Source organism: Sorghum bicolor, chromosome 1 (assembly GCF_000003195.3).
Source record: "Sorghum bicolor cultivar BTx623 chromosome 1, Sorghum_bicolor_NCBIv3, whole genome shotgun sequence".
In the NCBI taxonomy this organism is placed as follows: Eukaryota; Viridiplantae; Streptophyta; class Magnoliopsida; order Poales; family Poaceae; genus Sorghum; species Sorghum bicolor.
The window spans coordinates 2,477,812-2,505,807 of NC_012870.2; the positions used below are offsets into that span (position 1 = coordinate 2,477,812).

Consider the following 27,996-nt stretch of genomic DNA (forward strand, 5'->3'; position numbering starts at 1 on the left):
TTAAGCCTAATTAGTCCATGATGGAATACTAATTGTCAAATAAGATGAAACTGCTACACTGTTAAATTTTAACACCCCAAACCAAACACCGCCTAAACCAAAGACTCACCCTATTAAAACAGCCCATAGCTATACATATGTCATTGCAAAGAAGGATATGAATCTTGCAACCTGCATCGTAAGATCTGAATATGTACAGAACAAACAAGGGGCTATACAAAACATGAACAAGAGCTGTCTATCAACAATGTACTTCTGCCACCAGTAGAAGACTACTCATAGAAACTGGCGAAAAGGATTGCTCTTTTTATATGTAAAATTGTATGTAACCAACTCTTTTGCGAGGAGTATTCCAACATACATCAAGAATCAAGGTGTTCTCCCTGAAGATCATCCTCATGAAAGAATAGATGTGACCTATATATCTTCATGACAGTCTCTGAATTTGTCCATGCACCAACAACGGTGTTCCAGATATTGGTACAATCTAAACTGGTTACACAAGAGTATACAGGACTGGTTAAAATGCCATTGAACAGGGTTAGAACATTATTTAAGGGGCAGGGAAATGAATTAAGAAACATAACTGGTAAATGGAAGCGTCATGGACTACACAGGTGCCGCATATCCCTCTGTTATGCAATATAAACTGGGTAATAAGCGAGTCTGTGAGTTATTTGGAAACTTGATGTAATGTTACATGCAGTACAACAACAGAACTGATATAAGTGGGTGATGAACATCGTAATTTTTCCATCATGATATGCAATGATAAGGGATCCGTCCCTACTATTCCAAAAAAAGAGTGTGTGTGGGGGGGTGGGGTGGGGTGGGGTGGGGGGGGGGGGGAGACGAATCATCCAGCCCAAAAGGGTTTGGCTACTTGCATTGTCATTCTTTAGACTCTATTTGGTGAATAGATTTCTTCTTTGGGTTTAAATTGTTTGTTCAAAAGTGGACTTACAGTAAATCACATTGATATTGGAACTCCATTTGTTGACTGTTGATTTTCATTAGGGAAAAAACACTTGGGAACACTGCATATTTTGATTCAACATGCACTGCACAGATGCAGGATGGAGAACAAATAAGCATTGACTGAGGTCACTCTAAGACTCCAAAAAAAAACAGCATCACATTTCATGTCATTTGCAAAATTGTAGTTGACAGAAAAGAAAAGAACCATAGATTGTGCTGGCAGTGCATAACCTTTTCTTCGGTACCCTCATCAGGCCATCACACAAAAAATCAAAACCCCTTACCCAAAAATTTCAAAGGCAACCAAATATTTGTCACTGTCCTTTGAATGTATAAGCTCATGAGCTATCGGTTACTCTCTCTCCATCCCAAAGTATAGGTTGTTTTGACTTTTTAGGTACATAGTATTTGCTAGGAGATATATGCTATGGCTAGATACAAGGTAAAAATTATGTATCTAGAAAAGCCAAAACAAAAAGTAGTTAATAGATCATAATTGCAAATTCTTATCAACAACCGTTAGATACAACACAAGAAATACCTTTGTACGAACACGAAGTCAGCAGCTACAGCAACACCTTTAGTTGCTACATCAATGGTTTAGCCCAGTCCAAGTTCCTTCTTCAGCTTCTCGAGAGCAGCTTCTATTTCAGAAAGACCGTCATCAAAGCTGTTTGTTGATGTCTTGTCGTCTTTAGGATTTTTTGCCTGCTGTCCAAACTGGGTGTATGGGTCATTTCCAGTGACGTCCTCAGGGCTGGAGTCATCAATCTTCAGTTCATTTTCCAGAAATTCTACGAATTCCTCGCCAATTGCCTGAATGAGCAGAATGCAGTGCAGGTTCACATGGCATTCTCCACAAAACTGTAACTAGTAGCTGGCCTTATCTATGCTATATTGCTGCATGGCAATTCTTAACAGCAACACAAACTCATAATAACTGTTTAGTTGAAATGTTGAATAAAGATAACTTACTGCTAACTCTTCCCAAAGGCTTTTAGGTTTCTGATTTGAATTCAACCCAGCTTCCCAGTTCTGGAATTCTGCTTGCAGATCTTTAAGGAAATCCGCTGCAAGAAGCACAATCACTATGGTCTTAAAGTCACAGTAGAGGTGAAGACATTTTGGTGAACTGCACTAGAAAGCCTTATATCTCCACATGACAATCACTAAGGCCTCAAATTTCCAGTGGAACAATGGAACCTCAATTGACCCCTTGGTCACATCAACGATCAACCATATGTAATGTAACCCACGTTCACTGACAGCAAGGAGAGAATTCAGTACCAAATCCATAGAACGGCTCTTCTGCGGCAGCTGATTTGCTCGCCCTGGAGCTGGAGGACCAGGACGAATCTGAACTGCTGCTCGCGTACTTGGATCGAGACTCTGAGTTCATCAGAGTGTTGTAAGCGTGCTTGATCCGCAGAAACTTCTCCTGGGCATCGGGCTGCATTGACAAACATCCACGAGGCTGTCGGTCAGCAGAGTCATCCATCCCCAACGTCCAAAGAAATCCCGCAGAGATCAAACAGAAATGCGATGGTAAAGAGCGCGAGCAAGCAGCAGGGGTTCGGTCACCACACGCACCTCTTTGTTGACGTCAGGGTGGTACTTGAGCGCGAGGCGCCGGTAGGCGCGCTTGATCTCGTTGGGCGCCGCCGACGGCGACACGCCGAGCACCTCGTACGGGGACTCCCTCCGCCCGCCGGCACCAGCGTGCGCCCTCACGCTCGCACGTCGCCAGCGAGGCGCGGGGCCGCGGCAGGAGAGGCGCGCGGAGGGGCCCGGGCTGGAGGCGGCGGCGACAGCTATGCTGACGAAGGGAGGCGGAGGCCGAGGCGCAGCGATGCGGCCGCGGGAGGCGGCGAGTGGCAGGGGCGGACACGGAGCGGCGGCCTGCAGCTGTAGCGCCATGGCGCAGCAGGGCCCGCCGGAGGCAGAGGAGGTAGCTGGATTTTGCTGCCTTTTGAATGGCTCGCGACGAACCGTCGACGGACGGGAGAAGGCAAAATCACCCGCCGTCCAGAATCCAGATCGAGCGGCACGGAAGGCCATTTTAGAAGAATCGGACGCCAGCACGTTTGGTGGCCCAGCCCACTTGGGCAGCTCCACCTGCGCCGCCGCCATGCTGCGCCTTCGAAATAGCCTCTTCCCTCTCCTCCGCGCCGCCTCCCCGCTGCCCTCCCCCATCCACCGCCGCGCGTGCCGCCTCCTCTCCACCTCTACCGCCATCGCCCCCGCGCCCTTCTCCCTCGAGGACTACCTCGTCGCGTCCTGCGCCTTGCCCCCACCCTAAGGCCTTGTTTAGGCCTCGTTTAGTTGCAAAATATTTTGTAAAATGTGAATATTATCAATTTCATTTGTATTTGATAAATATTGTCCAATCATGGACTAGACTCAAAAGATTCCTCTCGTCGACCAAACTGTGTAATTAATTTTTATTTTCGTTTATATTTAATACTTTATGCATACGTCTAAAGATTCGATAAGACGGGAAATCTAAAAAATTCTGCAAAATTTTCTGGAAATTAAACAAGACCATAGTTTGCCTAAAAAACCAAAACCAAAAAAATTTCAAGATTTTCATATACATAGAGCATTAAACATAGACAAAAACAAAAACTAATTGTACAGTCAATCATGAGATGAATTTTTTAAATTTAGTTCATAATTAAATAATAATTATCAAATAAAAACGAAAATCAAATGAAAACAAAAGTTCTACAAGACCGAAAACAAAACAAGGCCTAAACACGCGATGTGTCCAGATATTTGGAAAACAAAACAAGGCCTAAGCTCGCGAGGTGTCCAAGATATTTAGAATTAATTAAGATATTTAGAATTTGTCAGTATTAGCTTATCACCATTTTTTATAAGCATGTTCTATAGGACGGCCATCCTTATAGCTGAAAGCATAGCGTGCAAGCAAACGCAACCCTTTTACGGATCAGCATCTCTCACACCGTGAAATTAACAATCGGATTCAGATAAATCATGGAAGCATCAGAAAAATGAAATTAACTATCGTGCAAGATAATTCACATGTAGCATTAATTTACGAGCATCACATAATACAATATATGTCATCGTCTGTGTCTCAGAAAGCAAACTCTGAACCGAAATGCTGAGCACATTAACCGCTACTGAACCATACACGATGATAGTGTGTGCATAACAGGGCAACAGGCAGGTATCCATCAGGCCTAAGAACTGGGATTGGTATCTGGAGACCGTCAAAACTTAAGCATCAATGGTGGATCCTTCTTTCCGCTGCCAGAATCAGAATCATCTTCCTGAGCAGGTCTTGCAGCTGCCCACGCGCGAAGCGGCGGCTCAAACATCTTTCCTGCAACATCTGGTGGCAGCTGTTGGGGCGCATCCTCTCCAGGAAGCACAACGAGGCCCTTCTCCCTGAGAGACGAAGGCTCGTTGTAGCACTCCTTCCAGAGCGAGTCTACCAGCTGCCGCTCTTCGCGAGCAGCATGGAGATCATCAGAATCCATCACGCTGATTCCTTCAATTCGGCTCTTGAGAATGTCTTTCAGCTTGTCTTGGTCGGGTAGAACGTTACCAGATGTCTTGTCTTGTGCCAACTCAAGGAGGCCACTTAGAGCAGCTTCGCGCACCAAGGAATCATCACTGGACGCAAGGTGCATCATCAGCTTTGGAAGACCAAGCTCCGTAGCAACACTCCTGTCTGCCTTGTTGTTGTGCAGCAGGTATTGTATGAGATTGAGAGCTTTCCTGCATCAATACAACAGAACTGTGTCATTCACATTGCAGGAAAAAATTGGATTTCAACCACAGAAAAAGATTCAGCTAATACAAATGGGGATTAAAGTTTAGCAAAATATAGACTACCACAAGTACATAAAACATCTTTAAACCAACACTACTATTAACAAGGAGTTTCAATACGGCATGGGTAGTATGACTCTGTTAGTACACAGCTGCTTGTTCATAGGTCAATTATACTCATTTAGGATTCCAGGGATAATTTTGGCAGGGATGTGCCCTGTCAAATCACTCCATCTACTGATCTACCCCATGTCTAATGTCCATGATGACACCATTTTAATTTTGGTAGGGATGTGCCCTGTCAAATCACTCCATCTACCCCATGTGTACTGTCCATGATGACACCATTTTAAGAAAAATAACTTGATTGTACAACATGTCTTGCAGAATGCTGGGTGTGCTATTATCATGACATACCTTTGAAGTCTGGCATCATCAGAACCAAGAGCATCCTTCAATCCCGCGTAGCCATTTCCCAGGCGAAATGCGGAAATTCCAGGCTGGTTATGACGAATTAGAGCTGCAAAATAATTGTACGGAGTTATGTTAGCATGACCAACAGAAACTACACTGAAAATTAACTGTACAGTTCACACTGTTCAATCAAAGGATATACTCCACATGATACTGAGGTTCACACGGTTCAATCAAAGGATTATATACTCTACATGATACTGAGTGGTACTTACAAGATATGGCTCCTAAAGCTTTTGTGCGTGCATTTGTACTTGGATCTGATTTGAAGTTCGTCAACAGTGGCTCGAGTCCATTGGATTCCATGACAAGTTGCTGACTCTTGGGATTATTCTGCACAATTGTACTAACAACTTCTGCGGCCTTTGCTCGGATGCCAGCATTTGAATTTTTCAAGTAACCAAGTAGAGGATCCAACCCACCAATAGAATGTAGATCTGTTTGATGTATATGTATTAGGAGTTGGGACTTGCACAATAACCACAAGGACAAGCATTTACAAGGAAGCAAAGATTAACTATGTATCTTACCATTTGCCATGTCAATGGATTCAACATGCTCCTGTAGCTCATCCAACATATCTGAAAATAGAGTCAGTAATTTTTTTATTCAAGAGCCAACACTAATAATAAGGATGATAGATATAAATGCCCATAAAGTCAAATTTCAAGGAGGATACACAACCAAGTAACATTGAAAACTTCGTTTAGCAATTAACAGGCAAGTGACAGCACATGAACACCATCAATCATGAATTCCTCATATGACCATGACCATCAACTATGAATTTCTTTTGCAAATGGTACATGATACAGCTAAGGGCCTCCAATGTTAGCTTTGAGTGCTACAGAAATCATTTGGCAGATCAATTGACAGCCTAGACCATTACAACCACACGGTTTCTTCGTTTATTGTGTTTCCACACCCTGCTCCACATAATATGTGTTGCGTGCATCCTGATAAGTTAAATACCCTCATGTTCCTATGGCAGATCAATTAACAGCCTAGACCATTACAATCACACGGATTCCACACCCTGCTGCAAGTAACAAGTGTTGTGTGCATGCTCATGCGTTAAATACCCTCATGTTCCTAGTCCAACTATAAGTGTGAGAATTTTCACCGGTTACTAAACATATCAGCAATAAAGGTCAATGATTTAAAAATGAGCCATTTTGTAGATAAACTAAAAAATGAACTAAGGAAGCAGTGGAATGCCCCAAACAATACCTTCAATGTTCTCTGGGGTCACACCCTGAGACTGCAAGACATCTTCTGGAGTTTTCATCACCTGAGTGATCTCCTTCATCCTCTTGACAACATCTATCGTGTTGGCTTGCATAGCCTCCATGAACCATTTTCTGTCTTCCTCACTGCAGAACCAAACCAATGAAATTGAGAACCACATGTGAACATTTGATCCCACTTCTCTTGTACTAATTGCAGTAATTTTGGCAGCAGATGTTAAACCTACTAGCCAAACAAATCAGGGGGGGAGGGGGGGGGGGGGGGGGGGAGAGAGAGAGAGAGAGAGAGAAGGAACCCGTAGTAAGACAGCAAATTTGAGCATATGAAGGCTGTCCGCTAAGAATCTAGAGTACAGGGAGTAAGACAGCAAAATCTAAACATATGAACTGATGAACACGGAGTCATTAGGGTTGTGACACAGAACGAGAGCAAAGGGAGGAAGCAGGGGATCTGAACGCGGGGGTCGCAGACCTGAGAGCACGCGGCGGTTTGGTGCCGTCTCCGTGGGCGATGCTCCACTTGAACAGGCCGTTCCAGTCGGGGCCCCCATCCTTCGCCATCCCCCTTGTTCTTCTTCTGCAGCTGGTGCTGCGAGATGAGGCGAGACGAACTGTAGGGTTCTGCTCACGATAGGTGCGGATTGCTTCAGGCGAGATCGATAGGGTTCTCGGCTTCTCGCTGCAAGGCTCTCTTCCCTTCTTTTATGTGGGGCGGTGGCGGTGGAGGGAGACCGGGGCTCCCCGTCGTCAGTCGTGGCGTCGAGTGGATGCGGCGGCGGGTTCCGGAGTACTCCCGAACCTGCGGTTTGTGTGGCCGGCGGTGTCCCCTCCTGGGCGTCCGTGGGCCATGAATTTGACTTCAGGGATCCATTTACACCGGGCTTTGGGTCTATTAAGGCCCACTGAAGTGTTTACGAATCTTTTACATTTTGGCTTTTCACATAATTTTTCAAAATTTTCCGTCATCGAAACGTATATAAAATATTAAATGTAGACGAAAACAAAAACTAATTACACAGTTTATCTATAAATCACGAGAAAATTTTTCGTCACATCGAATCTTGCGGAACATATATAAAACATTAAATATAAATAAAAACAAAAACTAATTACACAGTTTATCTATAAATCACGAGACGAATCTTTTGACCCTAGTTAGTCTATAATTGGACAACATTTGCCACAAACAAACGAAAATGCTACAGTAGTGAAATCCAAAAAAATTTACCAACTAAACCAGGCCTTTGTAAAACGTTTTTGCTCGTTTTTGCTCCTAATTAGTCTAATTGAACTTTTTTTTAACCTCATCTAATTTTAACCTAATTAGGACCATTTTGGTTGTTATTAGTGTTTATTTGGATACATTGAATGTTGAGATACATGTATAGAGTAATAAATATAGACCTTGTTTAGTTCACCCAAAAACCAAAAACTTTTTAAATTTCTACACATGTATGGAGCATTAAATATAAATAAAAATAAAAACTAATTACACAGTTGATCAGATCACAAGACGAATCTTTTAAACCTAGTTACTATATAATTGGACAATGTTTGCCAAATAAAAATAAAAATGCTAGAATGTCAAACAAGACTATTTAGAGAATACTAATTTACAAAACGAATTTACAAAACGAATCATTTAAACCTAATTGTGATTAAACATAAATTATCATAAGACGAAAATGCTACAACTATAACACCCCCAGCCAAACAAACACGCAGCTGATCCAACACATACCTAAAACATATCCTTAATCGATTTTTGTTTTTAAAAAACCATACCTTAATCTGATCGTTGTGATCCAAACATATCTCGTGCTCTTTCTTCCTGCAAACCGAATTGCCCAGTGCGGAACGGGCACACAAACAAACGCGGTGACCCTGATCACACCGCGGACGTAGACGCATCCGTCGGCTCGGCGAAACAACTTCCAGCCAAGGGAGAAATCATTCAGAAACGGAAGCGGAATAACACAAGGCATGCACACATTTGTCCAACTCGCAAACAGCATTCACAACATGCTGGTACACAGGTAACAGGTTCCAAACTTTTGAGGCCCTTTTGGACCTTCCATCGATCTCCTCTACTGCTTTTGTCAGTCTCCAGCTGACTGCAACACACACACGAACGCACACGCACAGAGGCATCAGAGCACCAAACGGCTGCATGCACATCCATCATCTTCTCCCAAAAGAGACCCCCAAAAAAGAAAGGTACTGCAGCTGCATCCCCTACACCTACTAGCCCAGAACTACACGTAGACACGCTATACAACTACTCTACCACCAGCTACCTATCGCCGGCCGGTTCACCGACCGCCGGAGCCCGGAGGACGACCATGGCCGCCCGGTGCCGCGCCGCCGCGGTGCGTACGACGTATGTGAGCAGCACGTCGACGCGTGCAGCCTTTTCACGCGCAGCTTGAGGCCGCCTGCCTCCGCCGCGGCGCCAGCACGAACAGGGACTCGAGGTCCGGCGGCTGGAAGTACCCACCCTTGGGCGGGTCCCGCCGCCTGCCGCCGCTCCCTCCGGCCGCCTCCGCCATCGCGACGGCCTTCTTCCTCGGCGGCGCCGCCGGGCACGGCGGCACCACCGGGATGCGGCAGTCCTCGCGCCTCGGCGTCTGCCACCCCTCCTCCTCCTCCCCCGCCACCACGACCATCATCATCTCTTCGCCGTGCTCCACCTCCATCTCAGTCGTCTCTCTCTTGATGTCTTGCTTGTTGATCTCAGGCGGAATGGTCTAGGCCTGATCCCTCCGCCTCTCTCGATCGACAGACACAGAGCAAGCCAAGCAAGCAGCGCAATGGCGACGCAGCAGCTACGCGAGTCTCTGGGTGAGCCGGCGGAGGAGGCAGGGGTAATATAGGCGGTGTGGCCGGTGGGTAATGGTGGTTCAAGGCTTCGAGCGCAAGCGCGACAGCAACTCCACCAGCGCCAGCGCGCGAGCTCAAGTGGAGTCCAGCTCCAGCGGCGTGGCGGTGCCGTACTGGCGTGACGGGAGGGGCCTGCGTGGGGTGCCGGAGTGCTGCATGACTCGTGGGGTCGACGTGGAATTGGTCCGGATGTCAGTGAGACGTGGGTGAGTAGTCGCTGGTAAGGGAGGTGGCGGGATGGTTGGGAGAGTTACGTGTCACCAACTGGCCAGTGCGCGGGAAGCGCGTCGGTCGAAAGTGGCGGAATGGTCTAGACATCCGCCGAGGATTCTCTGTGCATCATCACTTCCCGGGGCGTCTTTAGGCCCTGTTTATCCCCCAATCCAAAAAATTTTCATCCATCCCAGCGAATCTTTCGACACATGCATGGAACATTAAATGTAGACAAAAAAAAACTAATTACACAGTTTGGTTAAAAATCGCAAAACGAATCTTTTAAGCTTAGTTAGTCTATGATTAGCCTTAAGTGCTACAGTAACACACATGTGCTAATGACAGATTAATTATACTTAACAGATTTGTCTTGCAATTTCCTGACGAGCTATGTAATTTGTTTTTTTATTAGTTTCTAAAAACCCCTCCCGACATTCTTCCGACATATCCGATGTGACATCTAAAAATTTTTCATCTCCAATCTAAACAGGCCCTTATACGACTAGATTTTTTATTTATAAAAAAACAGTTTACTTTTATAGAAAAATAGAAAAATTTCAGAATTCTGGAGCATCTCTAAGAGACCGGCTTTGATCGGAGGTATTATAGTTCATACGATAGCTCTTTCATTTTATTTAGCAATTAGTGTTTAATCATAAACTAATTAGGTTTAAAAAAAATCTTCTCACAAATATACTCTAACTGTATTTTTGTTTAATAAATAGTCTACATTTGATACTTCATACATGTGTCCTAATGTGATAGGTGTTAAATAGAAACAAGAGCAACCAAACAAGTCCTAAGTAAAATTATATTTTAAACTATATGATTTAGCCATTATGTAAATAAAAATCCACCTAAAACACAGAGTTTTACAATAACAATTATATAAGATAGCTAGTGAAAACGATGTGTTATTAATGACAAGCGAAAGTTTAGGAATTACAAATTTGCTATTTTAGTAAACTAAATAATATACTTATTGAATTTATATTTTTATTTTAAAAATCTAAATATAATCTAGATAACATGAATAATATCTCTATTAGAGTTGCTCTACTACTAGTAGAACCTAAAGAGGAACCTTTTGTAAACAAAAATGGAGTGTTAAAGAGACGTTTAGAGCAGCTGGTATGGTATGGAGTGACAGTGTGACACGAACCAAGAGAATAAAGCCTTGTTTAATTTCAAAAATTTTTGCAAAATAGATACTGTAGCATTTTCGTTTATATTTAACAAATATTATTCAATCAAAAACTAACTAAAGTTTAAAAAATTCGTCTCCTAAATTATAGATAAGTTATACAATTAATTATATTTTTTATTTATATTTAATATATTATGTATATACTGTAAAATTTGATGTGATAGATTGAAAAGTTTTATAATTTTTTTTGAAACTAAACAAAGCCTAGTACCACAATCCAACCGAGGTGTTGAGAGCGAGTACTATATACTAATCGCAGTGGATCCCAGGCTGGTGATCAGTCTGGACAAGCCATGGATGGATGGATAGGCTAGAAAACGGTACGGTCTCGAGCAGAGCAGACGAGCATATCGCTTCGGTACGTGGGTTCCACCTCGCGCACCGGCAGACCAGGTTGTGGTCGGGGGCGCGACACGTGGAGCCAGCCCGTTGCTTGCCAGCCAAAAAGTTTGCGCCAGCGTGGCACGGTCGTGTCTCCGTGGCATTGTCTGTGTCTGTTCTCGGCTTCTCGCAGGTCCTGCGGTTCAGAAATTTCTGGCGCGCATCCGCGTCTGGCACTTCCACCGGTCCACCACGGCACCACCGCGCAAACCGCTAGCCGCTAGGCCATCGCAAGCGGCAATGTGGAGCGGCCCAGCAGGCCCATGGCCCGCAAATGTTCTCGCTTTTCTTGGGGGCACAACCTGAGTTGGCCTGGAGGAATGGTAATTTACAACACAGAAGAAAGCAAGGATTTCAGGCTCCCAGAAATGATTTAACTCAATCTTTTTTCTCCTAGACGAACTACTAGCTAGGTTCAATAAAACTTATCACACAGGCCTCGAAGGATCAAAACACAGTTGTGTCAAATTGCCAGTTAGCCAGCAGCTAGAACAATTGCCTCCAGTTCAGGGCAACTGAAATGACCTAGCATCGTGGAGTCTCCGCTTGCCTTCTGAAGAGCCCCTCCTTTCTACCGCAAACCTTCACAGATCATGTAGATCTCCCTCGAGCTAGGCCGGGTCGCCTTAGGTCTCAACAAGGATACTTTCTTGAACTTGACCTTGCAGAATTTGCCAAACCCTGTGAAAACGCAACGATAGACAGTCGAGGTCAGTTTTAGCTGGGCCAAATTGTCATTATGTCAGATGAAACAGTACAGTTAATTTAAGCTTTAGTGGAAGAGCAGCACTTCTTAGATCAGATAATGGTCAGAACTTATAATGACCTGATATGTCCTCATTCTCCAGGAACTTCATTACTAGGTTACCTCCACGACGAAGAACACCATCCTCATCAGGATCGGGCTCGGTGGAGCTCAGATACTTCTCTAGTATCTCACTGTAATCAGACTCTTTTAACTTTATCTTTCCTACTGCCAACGAGAGAGCACGCATGCCCAACTCACAAGATATAGCACCATCTTTGGTTGTGATCCCTGAAACTGGTGGACACATGTCTGACAGTATCACGGAGAATCCCCGTTCCTGTATATGAGGATAAAACATTAAAATCCACTAGCATTCATTACAAGATCACAGGACGCAGATACTATAGCTGAAAGCTTTGGTCTTTCTAAGGCCCTGTTTAGATTGGAGATGAAAAAATTTTTTGGGTGTCACATCGGATGTGTCGGAAGGATGTCGGGAGGGGTTTTTAGAAACTAATAAAAAAAACAAATTACATAGCTTGTTAGGAAACTGCAAGACAAATCTATTAAGCATAATTAATCTGTCATTAGCATATGTGGGTTACTGTAGCACTTAAGGCTAATCATGGAGTAATTAGGCTTAAAAGATTCGTCTCGTGATTTTCAACCAAACTGTGTAATTAGTTTATTCTTTTATGTACATTAATGTTCCATGCATGTGTGTAAAGATTCGATGGGATGGATGAAAAAATTTTGGATGGGGAACTAAACAGGGCCTAACCATACTTCATAAGCTAGAAATGTTTTTTCAATCAACGAATCCTCCTAAGATTAGTATTGGAGGGAAGGGAGGAGAGAGGGATGGCTTAACTTAACTCAGAAACAGAGGGCAGAGAGTTGAACAAAATAAGTGAGCTCAGATTATCACGAGTGATAATGCTCTCAATTTAAAAACTGGCAATCGTCGTTTTCATTTCAGAACTAAAGGCTGAATAGATACATGGTTTCATACAGAATCACAGTTAGCTCTGTGTTCAATACTCAGTTATTCCGTATTCACACCATCAAATATTGCATCTCTAGCCCCTACTCGCTATAGTAAATTGCCTCCGAGTCTTCTTGAAAATATAGGGATTCTTACCTTTCCATCCATCTAATCTAAGAACTAGCTTCCCAAGTTATACAAACAAAACAAGTAGTTTGCCTAAATACGAGATTCAGTAAATCCAAACCTAACTGAGGCCTTGTTTAGTTCCGAAAAGTTTTTGGATTTGGCTACCGTAGCATTTTCGTTTTATTTGGCAATTAGTGTCCAATCATGAATTAATTAGGCTTAAAAAATTTGTCTCGTGATTTATAGGCAAACTGTGCAATTAGTTTTTGTTTCTATCTACATTTAATGCTCCATGCATGTGTTCAAAGATTCAATGTGATGGGTAAAAAGTTTTTGGGTGGGAAACTAAGCCTGAGCAATGTTGGCACCTGCACACAGGCACCAGGTAAGCAGACCCTGCTCACCTTCCCTCTTCCTCCCCCTGACCCAAGGTAGAAGATGAGCCGAGCTCAGGCACACATACACACACACACGGTTTCAGTCTTGGCTGAAACCTGAACCCAGGAAATATGTGGCACTTGAACTGCCTTTGCTTCATTGCATACATGGTGTATATATACAAGCCTTGTACCAACTATAAGGTACACAAGGCATGGCTGGGTACAGCCCCAACTACTCCTAGTACACTGCATACATCATCCTCCTACCAAGTATGGCTGATGTATGGTTCTACCAACTACTGTACTAGAGTGGCCTATTGCCATACTCCTATGTGACCAAGAGCTAGCCTATTGCCTGCCTATGATCATCTAACAGAACAAGAAAGGTTTAGCTGCAGATTATGTCTTACAGTTCTTCCCCTAATCCTGTTGCTAAGCCTTGACCTCATCCATGCCAATCATCTTCCTCAGCTCAACAAACCTGAGGCGTCCGAGGGACTTGGTGAGAATGTCAGCGAGTTGCCTGCCGGTGTCGACAAACTCGATGGTGATCTGTCCTCCATCAACGCAATCCCTGAGGAAATGGAACTTGACGTCGATGTGTTTGCTCCGGTCATGGAGCACCGGGTTCTTGGCAAGAGCAATGGCCGGCTGATTGTCCACCAGCAAAGCCGGCGGCTGAGACTCCTTCCCAGTGAGCTCCTTCAGCAGCCGCCGCAACCAGACCGCCTGACATGCCGCCGTAGCAGCAGCCACATACTCTGCCTCGCAGGTTGACAGTGCCACTGTCTTCTGCTTCAGTGATTGCCAGGCCACCGGCGCTGCTCCGAGGAAAACGAACACCCCGGAGGTGCTTTTCCGCCCATCCATATCACCCGCCATGTCTGCATCACTGAACACGGTGAGCCCTGGCTCGCCGTCCTTTGCCCTGGGCGGCGCTTCGCTGAACACCTTCAGCCGAAGATCGCCGTGCTTGGGGAAAACGACACCGAGGTCCAAAGACCCCTGGATGTACCGCAGCAGTCGCTTGACCGCCGCCCAGTGGTCCTCCCTTGGATCCTCCATGAATCTGCTCACATACCCGACCGCGAACGCGATGTCCGGCCGGGTGTGAGTGAGCCAGCGCAGCCCACCGACGATGCTTCGGTATCGTGTGGCATCAACCTTCTTCGCCACACTTTGTTTGGAGAGCTTGATCCGCTCCTCCATCGGTGTTGCTGCAGCCCTGCAGTCGCCCATTCCAGCCCGCTCCAGCAGCTTCAGCGCGTAGGCGCGCTGCCCCCGCCTGACCGCGTCCTTCCCCTGCTTCACCTCGATGCCGAGGTAGTACGAGAGCGCGCCTAGATCGCTCATCTTGAATCGGGCCGCCATCTCCGCCTTGAATTTGGCGATGTCTTCCTCCCGCGCGCCAGTGACGATCAGATCGTCCACATACACACCGACGATGAGCTCCTCCTTCCCCCGTCGTCGTGTGTACAGGGCGTGCTCCGTGGCGCACCGTGTGAAGCCAAGTTCCGCCATGGTGGCGTCGAGTTTGGCATTCCATGCCCGCGGGGCCTGCCGCAGGCCATACAGCGCCTTCCGCAGCCGAAGCACCTTGCGCTCTTCCCCTTTCACCTGAAAGCCTGGCGCCTGCTTGACGTAAACTTCTTCCGCCAGCTCGCCGTTCAGGAAGGCCGACTTGACGTCGAGGTGGTGGACTCCCCAATCCTTGGCCGCTGCGAGTGCCAGCAGCAATCTCACCGACTCCATGCGCGCCACCGGCGCAAACACCTCCTCGAAGTCGATGCCTTCGCGCTGCACAAAGCCACGGGCCACCAGCCGCGCCTTGTGCTTGACGATCGCGCCGTACTCGTCCTTCTTGACCTTGTACACCCACTTGAGGCCAATCGGCCGGCATCCCGCCGGCGGATCAACCAGCTCCCAGGTGTGGTTGTCTTCGATGGACCGCAGCTCCTCCAGCATGGCACGCCGCCAATTTGGGTCGCGTTCCGCCACGGCAAAGGATGTGGGCTCTTCTGCGCTCATCAGCAGAAGCTCAGGGTCGTCGTCGAGCAGCCGTGCTGCGACCCCAGGCACCTCTGCTTCCCCGATGATGCCCTCGATTCGGCGAAAACGGACCTCCTCGCCGTCGTGGTAAGCATCCACAAACTCGGTGTAGTCACTTGGTGGTGTGGCGAATTCGACGTCTCCGGCCGCTGGCGTTGCCAGCCCCGGCGAGGCTGGGGATCCCACCCCAGCCGCCGGGGAGTGGACTGGCGTTCCAGCTGTCGCTGGACTTGGTGGCTCCTCCACCTCTGGAGCTGCAGTGGCACCGGCTTCCCCGGTTGCTGGCCCTCCTGACCCTTCTTCCCTGCCGTGGATCGTCATGTGTTCCACGACAAAAGTGTCGCCAAGCCCACCACCTCCTTGCTCCTCCACCTGGTCCCATTTCCACGCCGCCGCCTCGTCGAACACCACATCTCGTGATACCAGCACCTTTCCGCCGACCGGATCGTAGAGCCGATAGGCCTTTGATCCCTCCTCGTAGCCGAGGAACACCGCCTTGGTGCTCCTGTCTTCCAGCTTTGTGAGGCCCGGCTTGGTGGTCTTCACATGGCCGACACAACCAAACGTGCGTAGGAACGCGACGTTCGGCTTGCGTCCGTGCCAAGCCTCGAATGGAGTCTGCCCCTTCAACGCCTTGGTGGGGCAACGGTTCAGGATGAACACTGCTGTGCTCACGGCTTCTCCCCAGAACTCAGCCGGCATGTCCTTCGCCTTCAGCATAGACCGCGCCATGCCGATGATGGTCTGGTTCCGGCGCTCTACCACACCGTTCTGCTGCGGTGAGTAGGGGGCTGTGAGATGACGCCCTACTCCTTCCTCGGCGCAGTACGTGGTGAATTCAGCCGCCGTGAACTCACCGCCGCGGTCAGTCCGAAGCACCTTCAGCTTCTTCCCGGACTCCATCTCCGTGCGCGCCTTGAAGTGCTTGATTGCCTCCGCCGCGTCGCTCTTGCTCGTCAGGAGCTGCAGCCACATGTACCGGCTGCAGTCATCCACGAGCAAGAGGAAGTACCTCCTCCCGCCGTGCGTCGCCGGCGTGATCGGCCCGCAAAGGTCCCCATGGACCAGCTCAAGCGGATCCGCCGCGCGGTACCTGGCGGTCTTCGGGAACGGCAGCCTCCTCTGCTTCCCTGCCAGGCAACTGTCGCACAGCTCGCTGACATGCTGGATCGCCAGCAGCCCTGTCACCATCTTCCCAAGACGGCCCAGCGCGTCGAAACTGAGGTGGCCGAACCGGCCATGCCACAGCCAGGGCTCCTCCTTGCATGACGCCGCCAAACATACGGGCTGCTCTACCTTCAAGTCCAGAAGATAGAGTCGGTTACGAGAGCGCGATACCTTGGCGAGAAGACGCCGCTCCCTGTCCCTGATCCGCAACACCCCGTCGCGAATCAGGACCTCGCTGCCGCGTTCGTCCAACTGTCCCAGGCTGACGATGCTGGTGCGCAGCTGGGGAATGAAGTAGACATCCGTCAAGGCACGGTGCTCGCCGTTCCTGCACCGGAAGAGGACGGTGCCGCGGCCGCGAATCTGCACCTTCGAGCCATCCCCGAACTTCACGCTTCCGGTGGCTGACTCGTCGAGGTTGGAGAAGGCGGTGCGGCTCCCTGTCATGTGGTTGCTCGCACCTGAGTCGAGGTACCACCTCTGCTCCAGCTCTTCACCGTCCGCTCCAAGGAGGACGCGCGCGCGAGACTCGTCAAGTTCGACGGCCTGCGGCGCAGTCCCTTGCTCCGCCTCCGCCTCCCCTGCTTCGCCTTCCTGCAGCGCGCAATACTCCCCCATCAACAGAGCGCACTCGTCGTCGCTGTCGTCCCGAGCTAGGTGGGCCTCTCCCTTCTTCTCCGGCTTCTTCTCCGGGCATTCTCGTGCCCAGTGCCCCACTTTCCCGCAGCGCCGGCAGGCGTTGGGGTCGGTGTTCTTCTTCTTCTTCTTCTTGTGCGCCGGCGGCTTCCCGCGCCCCTTGGCGCCATCACCTCCGCGGCTGGAGGAGCCTTCCCCGGTCCGGCGCTTGTCCTTCATGCGCGCGGTCCACTCCTCTTCCGTCAGGAGTAGCTTGGCCTTCTCCTTCTCCGGTGCCGGCGTGATGCGGCTCTCTGCAACTCGCAGCCGCCCAGCCACGTCCTCCAGAGACAATGTGGAGATGTCCAACATCGTCTCAATGGACATGGCAAGCTGCGAATACTTGGCCGGGACGGTGCACAGCAGCTTGGTGACGAGGTCCTCGTCGTCCACCTTCTTCCCGTAGGTGGCCAGTTGCGTGGCCAGGGATTGAAGACGGAGAGTGTACTCCTCCACCGACTCTCCGGGCTTGAACTTGATGTCGTTGAGCTCCCTGCGGAGCTGCTGGATCCTGGCCCGCTTGGCTCGGTCCGAGCCGACACGCAGCGACTCCAGCATCTCCCAGGCCTGCTTCGCGGTGTCCTTGGCGCCCAGCGCCTCGTGGTACTCCGCCGGCGTCGAGGCCATGAGCGCCTCCATGACTCCCACCTGGGCGTCCTCGGTGCGATCATCTTCCTCAATCGCCCGCCACCACTTCCGCGCGCGCAGCTTCCACTTCATCTGCGTCGCCCACTCACCGTAGTTGGTGCGGGTGAGCATGGGCCAGGAGCTGCTGCCGCCGAACTCCTTCACCACGCGCACCTCCACCTGCGGTGGCGCCGGCTGGAGCTGACGCTCCGCGCCCTCCCCTCCACCGTTCCGAGCCGCACCGTCCGCCATCGCCGGTCGATGGACCTAGCACACGGCTTGTACGGCTCCGATACCAATTGTTGGCACCTGCACACAGGCACCAGGTAAGCAGACCCTGCTCACCTTCCCTCTTCCTCCCCCTGACCCAAGGTAGAAGATGAGCCGAGCTCAGGCACACATACACACACACACGGTTTCAGTCTTGGCTGAAACCTGAACCCAGGAAATATGTGGCACTTGAACTGCCTTTGCTTCATTGCATACATGGTGTATATATACAAGCCTTGTACCAACTATAAGGTACACAAGGCATGGCTGGGTACAGCCCCAACTACTCCTAGTACACTGCATACATCATCCTCCTACCAAGTATGGCTGATGTATGGTTCTACCAACTACTGTACTAGAGTGGCCTATTGCCATACTCCTATGTGACCAAGAGCTAGCCTATTGCCTGCCTATGATCATCTAACAGAACAAGAAAGGTTTAGCTGCAGATTATGTCTTACAAGCAATATGTCAGACTATTTGTTGTTGTAGCCATCATCACATCCAAGCAAAAGTATTCAATCACACCACAAAAGCAATCAAGGATTCGAACCTGTGGTGACATCGCCCGAGCCTGCTGCTTCATCATAGTCATGACATCTGCACGGACCGTCCTGACCCGTGAGTCACAGTGTGCAGAGGGGACCTTCACCTTCTGCTCTGCAACAACCGAGTTACTGAATCAGACAAACTACCAATTCAGCAACAATCATCACACCGAGCAATGACAATTCGACTGCCAAATGTCAACTGACATGAACATCGACGCCGACAACAACGCCGCCCTTCTCGAGGGGGCCCAGGTTCTGACAGGCCACCTGCAAGCAGCAGCCCCACCGAGCAAGTTACTCACAGACATGTGGAAATGAGGACTGATCGCGAACTCAGAGCTCGAGGAGACGAGGAAGACTAATGGACCCTCACCTGGAGCCACGCGCCGGGGGCGCAGCCGAGGTCGAGCACGGCAGCGCCCGGCGCGATGAGCTTGTGCTGCTTCTGCATCTGGATCAGCTGCAGCGGCGAAGCAACCGCTCAGAGTCATGAAAGGGGGAAGAGATAGCAACAGGGACTCCGGGTGAACGCGGGAGCTGACCTTAAACGCGGAGCGGGCGACGTAGCCCAGCCGTAGTGACTCGCGGTAGAAGAAGTCGGCGGTGCCCCCCGCGGCCATGGCTGCCTCGTCCAACGGCGACGGCGATGGCGACGGCGACGGCGACGGTGAGGTTGGTTTTGCTAGGGTTTTAGCCCTTTTCGTTTCTTCTCTGATCTGACTGATGTGGGCAGTTTTTTTTCCTTTTTGAGAGAGCCCGTTCTATCGAGAGCGCGGGCCTTACATGGGCTGGGCTGGGCTGTTTCGGATGGGCCTACTACTGCGACAAGGGTGACGTGGACGCCCTCCGCGCCGCGCGCCCTCTCGGCTTTGGGGCGTGCCGGATCGGCACGACCTTCTAGACGTTTCTCAAACCCACCTCCGTGGTCCGGGCTGCCGCCGAGGCTATCTACGGCACAGACCGAGACGGGTTGGGCGTCCAGCACGAATCGAATCGTCGCGAGAAGTCATGGCGGATTCGGCCGCTTCCCGTCCAACCGTCCTCGTCACCGGCGCCGGCGGCCGCACAGGTAGCTCTGCTTTCCCCGTCAACTCCGGTAGCGCAGCATTTAGGCCCTCGCAGTCGCTGCGCGTGCTTCAATACTGCTTCGTAGTGAACAACCAGAGAGATGATCAATCGACTCGCCTCTCCTCTTGTTCAAGGCTCCTGAGATGGGGAATATTGGCTGGGTAGAGACGAGTGGTTAGGGAATGGTGATCCAAATGGGAACGGCCTTGGATTTTTTGGTTTTTTGCTCAGTTTGGCTGCCGTCTTGTACAGTTTAGTGCTGAATTGTAACGCTAGTAAGGGCGCAGTGGGTGCGTAGCAATTTCTGCAACTGAGTTCCTCTTTGAATTCACTGCTCACTTGGGGGTTAACTTGATGTTAGGCCAAATTGTCTACAACAAACTGAAAGAGAGGTCCGAGCAGTTCGTGGCAAGAGGGCTGGTCAGGACAGAGGAGAGCAAGCAGAAGATTGGGGGAGCCAGTGATGTTTACATTGCGGACATAAGAGACACGGATCGTCTAGCACCTGCTGTACAAGGGGTCGATGCGCTCATAATCCTCACCAGTGCAGTCCCAAAAATGAAACCGGGTTTCGACCCTAGCAAAGGTGGGCGGCCTGAGTTCTACTATGAAGATGGAATGTACCCTGAGCAGGTGGGTTGATGAATCTTGTCCACGATTGTATGTGCATTAGTAGAATTTGCTATTGAACAGTTTAATTTGTGATAACATTGATTGTGGTTGTTTTAGGTGGATTGGGTTGGCCAAAAGAATCAGATTGATGCTGGTATGTGTTCATTCTGCTCAGTGCTTCACTTTGTTTGTTTTGGCAGATCATATACTTCAGAGCATAAATGATTGTTAATTTGGACCTATATTGGCAGCTAAAGCTGCTGGAGTGAAGCATATTGTGTTGGTGGGATCTATGGGAGGAACAAATCCTAACCATCCGCTGAACAGCCTGGGTAATGGCAATATACTGGTAAGCTAAAATCTGGGTGTTCCATTAGGCAACTACTATTCACAAATTGTAGAAGTGGGATCTTGATTATTGCATATGTTTGCTGTAGGTATGGAAGCGCAAGGCAGAACAGTATTTGGCAGACAGTGGAGTCCCTTATACAATCATAAGGTACATATTAGTATAGTACACAACATTTAGAACTGATAAAATTCTACTGCTGCTTTTTCTTATGGTAGTCTCCATTCAGTAGAGTATTACTCTCTTTGTTTTGTGCATATAAAGAAGTAAAGAGGTATTTACCTGGACTCTTAAGGGACAATATGCTGATCCTTGTTTTTGGACAACTGAAAAAAAAATATTTTGTGTACAATAATCTAGTGCATTTCTAGTGTAAAGCCTGGAAGGCTGGAAATCGCATGAGGCTAATACAAAAGAAAATGTTCAATCTCATTTGCTTCTCTGTTACATAATTTGATGCTGTCTTCTTCTGCGCCTTAAATTTTAGGCCAGGAGGTCTACAAGACAAGGATGGAGGAGTGAGAGAGTTAATTGTGGGGAAAGACGATGAACTTCTCCAGACTGACACAAAGTCGATTCCTAGAGCCGATGTGGCTGAGGTTTGTGTACAGGTAAATATATATGCTCTAAACCACCATCTATATCTGTCTGAAAGGACCTGGTTAAAATTGTGTATAGCCATGGGTCTATTGGGCAGCGTGGTGAGACAGCCATTCTGAGTTTAATCATTTTTCTTCTCTGATAATAGGCTCTGCAGTATGAAGAGGCCAAGTTCAAGGCATTTGATTTGGCCTCGAAGCCTGAAGGTGTGGGCACGCCAACAAAGGACTTTCGGGCACTGTTCTCCCAGATTACTGCTCGGTTTTGAGTGAGCTGCTGAGAAGCCTACTCCAAGTTCTAGATTGCATGGTGTCTGAAGATATAATCAGGTAGCTTGAGCATGGAGCTGCAGTTTGGTGCAATTGCAAAGCTGTATTAAAACTGAAGAAAGAAATTGGTGCATTGTTTGCAGTGCACTGCTGAACGTCTGGTTGCCATTGTGTAAACTGTTAAGAGCTAATATGACAAGTAATTAGGAACCCCTGTTTGCATAAATTGTTGGGCACAATTTATCCAGCACAGTTAGTCACCTGCTTGGATTCTTCAGCTGCAACTGCAACTTCCCCGTCGTTCCACTGACATATCCTAGTAGTTCCTCTACAAATTAGCGGTGAAAGCGAGCTTCATCAGACCCCCATGGCCATGGGACCCAACGTGCTGGAGCTACAAGTGCTGCTGCAAGCCTGCGACCACAAGTGCTGCTGCTGATAACTATCACCTCAATGTTTTTAACTCAACTGAAGGGATGATAATCAGCGTACTGTTACCCTATTACACAAATATGTCAGGCATATACCTAGAAGTTATATTTATCCCAGTCAAATCGAACTAAACATCTTTACTACCGGAGAAGGGTCAAAATTAATCAACATTACATCACCAAAGATTAATGCGCAAAACAGTATACAGATTTGTAAAAGGTATCAGCTGAGCCTCAACATCTTTTACTCAAGAGATGGTAGCAAACAATGAGATGATACCCAAAAAAAAATGCTACTGTCTTCTGTCCTATATGATATATAGGGACAAAGAGAAACCTCTTACACTATTCGGCAAATATGTCAGGCACACAGACAAAAATCTTTATGGCAGTCAATTCAAACTTACAAAATTTTGGTTCCTAGACGAGGGACAGATTCATTAACGTAATCATAATACAACAAAATGAAATAGTGAAAAATCAAGATATTAAGGGAAGATGTCAGCTAAGCTAACTAGGATTTACAAGTCTAGGTACTCCATGCTGAAAGAGCATATATGACACGACCCTTCCAACCTTGTAGCATCCACTTGTTATCTTCGTCCACGAGGAAATCCCTCGGATAGGTCTTGCTAACCTTGTACCTTGCTCTCGCCATTATCTCTCTGTCCAGAGGTAGCTGCCTGAAGCCTGCCCTGAGGTTTCTCATCTGCCATTGTTTGTAGGTCTCTGGCCTTTCAATCCTCTCTGTACCCTCGCAAGCAATCACATTAATAGCTTCCCGTCCAAAGAATTCTCTTTCTATCAGCAGCCTATGTTCATCCATCCGTGAGGCATTTGCTTCAAGCATATCAAAGATTGAAGAGAAAAAAAACATAGCCTCTTTAAACCGTGTCACAAAGAAGGGTGCATTGTAAGTACCGTTGACAATCCCATGAACGAACAAATGGGGATTCAACTTTCTGATTGTGTTCAAAACTCTTGTTCTCGGGCTGTCATCTGTTGCCGTCTCGTCCATCATGTTCCTCATTCGGTAAAGGCAGTTAACGACAATGAACTCATCGCTCTTTATATTGAGATCTTTAACTTGGATAGTATCCCACTTGGCAGCAATGGCCTGATATTCAAACGGAACATTGAACATACGGGCATACTCATGTAACCGTCGCCCTGTCGCCTCAACACGCTCTGCAGGGCGGAATCCTGACAGGGGAAAGTCTATACCAGTGATTCGAAGGGTTGGGGGCCCACCAGATCTCTTTGAGAGCCGCTGCATGAGGATTGGCCACTGGAAACCATACATTATCCCGTAGTCTATAATGTGCAACCTTGTCACGCTCTTCGTAGCATTTAAGATGGTCGTATTTGCAACATAGTGTGATATTATCCTAAATGGACATGCTTTAACATATAAATTGAACGCTTTCAGCATATCACCAGTAGAAGTTCTCTTTGCAGCAAGTGAACGGTAGATGCTGCTACCAGTGCCAGCTAGGCGAGCCTCGAGCCCGTCAGCAAAGTAGTGTGCCAATCTCTGGCCAGCATCTCCAGTAGCAGAAGAATGCTTCCTAATCTGTTTCAGATGCTCACTTGAGTTTCTGTGGTCATCAATAGCCGCGGCCTGAGCACAATGAATAAGTAGGGTTGTGAGATCGACTGGCTCCTGCTCTGCACCAGCACCGGATCTTCCCTTCCTTCGCCCTCTTCTATTTCCAGATCCTTTCACATATCCCCCGCTGTTTTGTGCATCGGCTGGCATTGGTGAGTGGAACGCACAATTCTTATCGGTACACAACAGCACTTTGTCAAACATCTCTCGGACAGTCTCCTCATCACACAATGCGGACTGTTTGCTCTTCCTCCTCTCCACCTCCAAGTCATTGTCACGTGGGTTCTTCTGACCCTTATGAACAGCATCAACTACATCCCCTTGAACCATTTCAGGGGCCAATTGGGTGGAGTCCAGAGTACTTGTGACCACATCATGAAATCTTCCACTTCCCGTGGAATGGCAATCATCAGTGATCCAGGATTTTACTTCATAGGCCTTTGCTGTGATATGGTTAGCAGACTTGAGGATGTCGACGAATGGTTTCTCGACAGCGGCGAGGAGTACTGAATCCTCCACAGGCACACTGGTAACAGGATAGGACTCCTCATCCTCATCTTCAAGAAGGAACTGGTTGATGTAAGCAAGGACTGCATCATCAGCAACAGCCTCGGAGAGATCCTCGGCATTGTCTGCCTCGGTTGTGGTTGTTGATGCTGGGCTTGGCGTGGTGCAGCCAGGCATGACTGAGGGTGGAGATGGATGTGAGCTGATAGCAGGGTTGTTGTGGTTGTGGCTGTGGAATCCATATGACGGGAAGAACTGAGGCTGTGGCTGTTGGAGGGAGAAGCTAATCATGTGAGGTGTGGGTGGATTTGGGGTGGGCAATCGAGCACCAAAGTTGAGATTATCACGAGGACGGGGGTCCATTATCATTCCTTGGAGATTGTATCCACAAGATTTTTCTGATTTTCGCTCTTTAGTGCCACAACTCACTTCACAAATCTCACCTCTACGCTACCTTTTTTTTCCCCTCAAGAACAGAAGAATTCCGCCTAGACAGAACTACAAATGGGAAGAAAAGCTGATGATGGAACAAGGTATTAGCAGCATATTATATACTTCGACGACAAGCATATATATCCATCTTAAGAAGGGAGACGACATATTTACCCTGAAAATCGATGGAGGAGCAAACAGAACTTGTCTGCACCAAGATCTGCAAAGACTGCACAAGAACTTGTCTGCACCAAGATCTCTGATCTCCGGCTGTAACCTGCACACAGACTGGGAAGACGGCAAGGAGACGCGGCTTCCCTAGTCGCGGCTCCAAGAAGACGCGGTGCCCTCCATCCCAAGTCTCCGATGGTGATGCGCGGAACCTTGCAGAGACTAGGAAGAAAGCGGCGCCGATTGGGGGGCAGCGGCAGCAAGATTCCAAGAGCAAAAGAGTTTTCTCGCGCTGGGCCAGGACCGCTGCTGCAGCGCTCTGTTTGTCAACTGGGGGATTTGTTTACCCTAAACAGCAGCACCAGCAAATCAGCGACCGGATCAGTGTTTGGTAGTCGAGGTGGAGAGGGGAGCGGGAGCACGAGGCGCACCTCGGTGACGCGTGGGGAACGGCGCGGGATTCTCTGCGGACCGCGGGGGCAATGCCATGGTTTGCCTGCCGCCTGCTGCAACAAGGACCAAGGACGAGAGCCATCTTCACCTCCACTACGACTCCTCGTTGATTTTTGGTTCCACGATTACTGTGATACTGATTCGATGTGAGTCGCGTCGCATCGATCGTGACAATTGCGATATGGCCACAGGACAGATAATCACGGGAAGAGCCAAAATGGCAATCAGTGATGACACTGGTGTGAACTGTGAAAACTCCACGAGATGCTGACCCGAGAAGATGACCACAGAACCAGGTAAGCGTGATCCACGGCCGAAGCATAAAACGGAATGGAACTGGCCGCTACCGCGTGTTCTTGTAAGCCCAAGACTGGAGACAAGCCCAGCACAAGCGGAGACAAGCCCGTGGACTCATGACCCAGCACAAGCGGCCCGTGGACTCATGACCCTGTTGGCTCGGTCGCTTGCAACAAACGACACGTGAGGCTCTTCCAAAACAAAACAAAAAAAGAAACACTTGCCACAAACAAATGCTTCACGGTAAGCTAAAGCTTACAAAGAAGACGGACCAACTAGACCATTAGTGCCCATGACGCTTGTGGCAACATAATTATCTCACAATCTTTTTATGCCCCACGTGCGTTGTAAATATTGTCAACACACAGGCTTTGTCTCTCTCGTGCAAAGTAGGAGTTAAGGTTTGAGTCGGTGGTGGGAACCTCCATTGTCCTCCGTGTCTAGGTCTAGAACGGTGCCTAAATTGGTAGTGGTGGCGGTTCGACCAGGGGCGAGTGAGACAGTGGGGGCGTTGTCGAGCGAGCGGCAAGAGACATCCAGTGGGCGGAGTTAATAGCGTGTTGGTAATATTTTAGGGTGAAGCACGATCGTAATTTTAGGGGGAGGAGCATATTAGGCAATGGTGATGTGCGACGGGTATCAACCAACAGACAGTGACCAACACACATGACAATTGGCTTCTAGAGTGCCTCACATGACACTGACTTCATGCTCGTTATTCCTCTCGTCACTCGTCTACGTGACTATCACTATCAAGACCAAACGACATGTACATCATGTATTGATTCTATCGAGGGCTAGATGGCGGTTGTTGTGGGCAATTGGGTCTAGGTTATGTCTTTTATAGTTGGTATCGTAGAAGCTTGGAGCCTTCTTCTTTCTCTATACCCTGTATCCTCGCGCAATTAGTCCTAGAGTAGAAGAAGTGGGGTCATGGCCTCACCAATGATAGGTGGGGGAGCCGCCCACCTTACCATATAGGGGCTTCATCTCATCTTGGACCATCTCCTATATGGCCCTATTTAGCTATGATTTTGAAACAGCTATAGCAAGTTGCGACTGCTTTTTTCTTCAACCAAGAACATATGTATGTCGGCTTGTTCCACCACCTGTTGGGGTGTTCATTTTTTCGATTAAAATTGAATCTACAGCTGTCCTACCACAAGAATTGAAAAAATCACACCAAACACATCTCGTGGCATCGATAATTCTTTTCACCATACGAGATTGATAAAAACACTAGAATGAGCTAACATGTCCCCCGTGTTGCGGCCTGACGACCGTGGCCGCGATCTACACCAAGTGGCCACCGCACTACGGTCCTAAACATGCCTGATACCACTTATTCCGTTAGGGCCGAGCTTGTGACTCATGTGTGCGGTTCTCGTCGGCCTAAGAGCCAATATTTTGGCGGAAATGAAACTTTGCGGGCGCATGTCTTGTTCGGACGTCGCGCACATGGGTCTGTAGCCTAATTAGACTAACACAGAAGAAAACTTCATCATCCAATGCCTCGCACAACTTGACTGACTGTGCCTCACCTTATCCGTCGATGTGGCTCGACTCCCTCCCATCTCGTCCAGTGATCGTGCCTCCCTCGCCCGCTTTTCTTTGCTCACCCACTCTCGCTTTGCTCGCCTACTCCTCCACTTTTTCGTTGTTGGCACACAGTGCTTGCGCCCCTCCCTGCGCATATACAATGGACCACTTCCACGTTTCATATATATGCTCTAGTGTATAAGCATATTGGTGTCATCAGGTAGACGATTACTTTAGAGTTTATTTAGATATAAATATAGATATAGATATATATTTACTAACTTGTAATCTATTTGTTGAAAATTAATATGAAAACATGAAGTGATTTAAAGACTGCTTCTATTTACTGCATTAAAATGTTGCCAAATTCTGTTGAAATTGCAGATTTTGTTAATTTTGGCTATATATGATAACACTAACTCAATTTTGAATTACTGCATACTCGATTTTTTGTGTAAACAGACATCGGGTAACAGTACGTAACACCTGAATTTGTAATTATCCATATTGTGCAACTCGTATTTTTTTTTTCTGAGGCCTTGTTTAGATCAAAAGTTTTGGATTTCGACACTATAGTACTTTCGTTTTTTATTTGACAACATTGTCTAGTTATAAAGTAACTAGGCTTAAAAGATTCATCTTGCGATTTACAGAACTGTATAATTAGTTTTTGTTTTTATCTATATTTAATGCTCTATGCATGTGCTACAAGATTCGATGTGACAGAAAATGTTGAAAAGTTTTTGTTTTTTGGGTGAACTAAACAAGGCCCGAGTACCTGGGCCGTGTTTAGTTTGTGAAGCAAAAAAGATCATGACACTATAGTATTTTCGTTTGTTTGTGGTAATTATTAAACAAACATGAACTAACTAGGTTCAAAAGATTTGTCTCGTAAAT

General features: G+C 47.9%; 6 protein-coding genes across 14 annotated transcripts; 1 reads left to right on the plus strand and 5 right to left on the minus strand.

Annotated features, from left to right (window-relative positions):
• Positions 24-3,287, minus strand: LOC8057040. Of its 7 annotated transcripts, none has more exons than XM_021451263.1 (6): positions 2,569-3,286; positions 2,266-2,428; positions 1,954-2,048; positions 1,520-1,794; positions 588-632; positions 24-487 (listed from the first exon to the last, which is right to left on the minus strand). In XM_021451263.1, exons 1-4 carry the CDS (start codon positions 3,211-3,213, stop codon positions 1,579-1,581), a joined length of 1,119 nt encoding a protein of 372 aa, XP_021306938.1. In that variant the 5' UTR covers positions 3,214-3,286; the 3' UTR covers positions 24-487; positions 588-632; positions 1,520-1,578. The 7 variants fall into 7 exon arrangements, with proteins under 7 accessions (XP_021306938.1, XP_002466180.1, XP_021306937.1 ...); XM_002466135.2 differs by having other exon boundaries at positions 24-492; XM_021451262.1 differs by having other exon boundaries at positions 588-649.
• LOC8057354 (hsp70 nucleotide exchange factor fes1) lies at positions 3,977-7,306 on the minus strand. The gene is made up of 6 exons (XM_021451221.1): positions 6,973-7,306; positions 6,484-6,626; positions 5,784-5,834; positions 5,469-5,690; positions 5,197-5,299; positions 3,977-4,725 (listed from the first exon to the last, which is right to left on the minus strand). The coding sequence occupies exons 1-6, from the start codon at positions 7,059-7,061 to the stop codon at positions 4,215-4,217; spliced, it is 1,119 nt and encodes a 372-aa protein (XP_021306896.1). The 5' UTR covers positions 7,062-7,306; the 3' UTR covers positions 3,977-4,214.
• On the minus strand, positions 8,433-9,561 carry LOC8057355 (cyclin-dependent protein kinase inhibitor SMR4). The gene has a single exon (XM_021451171.1). It carries the CDS (start codon positions 9,194-9,196, stop codon positions 8,915-8,917), a length of 282 nt encoding a protein of 93 aa, XP_021306846.1. The 5' UTR covers positions 9,197-9,561; the 3' UTR covers positions 8,433-8,914.
• Positions 11,524-19,502, minus strand: LOC8057356 (ribosomal RNA large subunit methyltransferase E). 2 transcript variants are annotated; one of them, XM_021450946.1, is made up of 6 exons: positions 19,305-19,502; positions 19,136-19,222; positions 18,967-19,029; positions 18,765-18,866; positions 12,050-12,266; positions 11,524-11,862 (listed from the first exon to the last, which is right to left on the minus strand). In XM_021450946.1, the coding sequence occupies exons 1-6, from the start codon at positions 19,380-19,382 to the stop codon at positions 11,753-11,755; spliced, it is 657 nt and encodes a 218-aa protein (XP_021306621.1). In that variant the 5' UTR covers positions 19,383-19,502; the 3' UTR covers positions 11,524-11,752. The 2 variants fall into 2 exon arrangements, with proteins under 2 accessions (XP_021306621.1, XP_021306620.1); XM_021450945.1 differs by having other exon boundaries at positions 12,008-12,266.
• LOC110431665 (uncharacterized protein At5g02240-like) lies at positions 19,577-21,920 on the plus strand. Its single transcript, XM_021450944.1, has 7 exons — positions 19,577-19,831; positions 20,192-20,463; positions 20,560-20,596; positions 20,694-20,791; positions 20,880-20,941; positions 21,279-21,402; positions 21,540-21,920. The coding sequence occupies exons 1-7, from the start codon at positions 19,771-19,773 to the stop codon at positions 21,657-21,659; spliced, it is 774 nt and encodes a 257-aa protein (XP_021306619.1). The 5' UTR covers positions 19,577-19,770; the 3' UTR covers positions 21,660-21,920.
• LOC8057357 (scarecrow-like protein 30) lies at positions 22,369-25,462 on the minus strand. 2 transcript variants are annotated; one of them, XM_002466139.2, is made up of 3 exons: positions 25,242-25,462; positions 24,814-25,158; positions 22,369-24,705 (listed from the first exon to the last, which is right to left on the minus strand). In XM_002466139.2, exon 3 carries the CDS (start codon positions 24,574-24,576, stop codon positions 22,621-22,623), a length of 1,956 nt encoding a protein of 651 aa, XP_002466184.2. In that variant the 5' UTR covers positions 24,577-24,705; positions 24,814-25,158; positions 25,242-25,462; the 3' UTR covers positions 22,369-22,620. The 2 variants fall into 2 exon arrangements, with proteins under 2 accessions (XP_002466184.2, XP_021306618.1); XM_021450943.1 differs by having other exon boundaries at positions 22,369-24,724.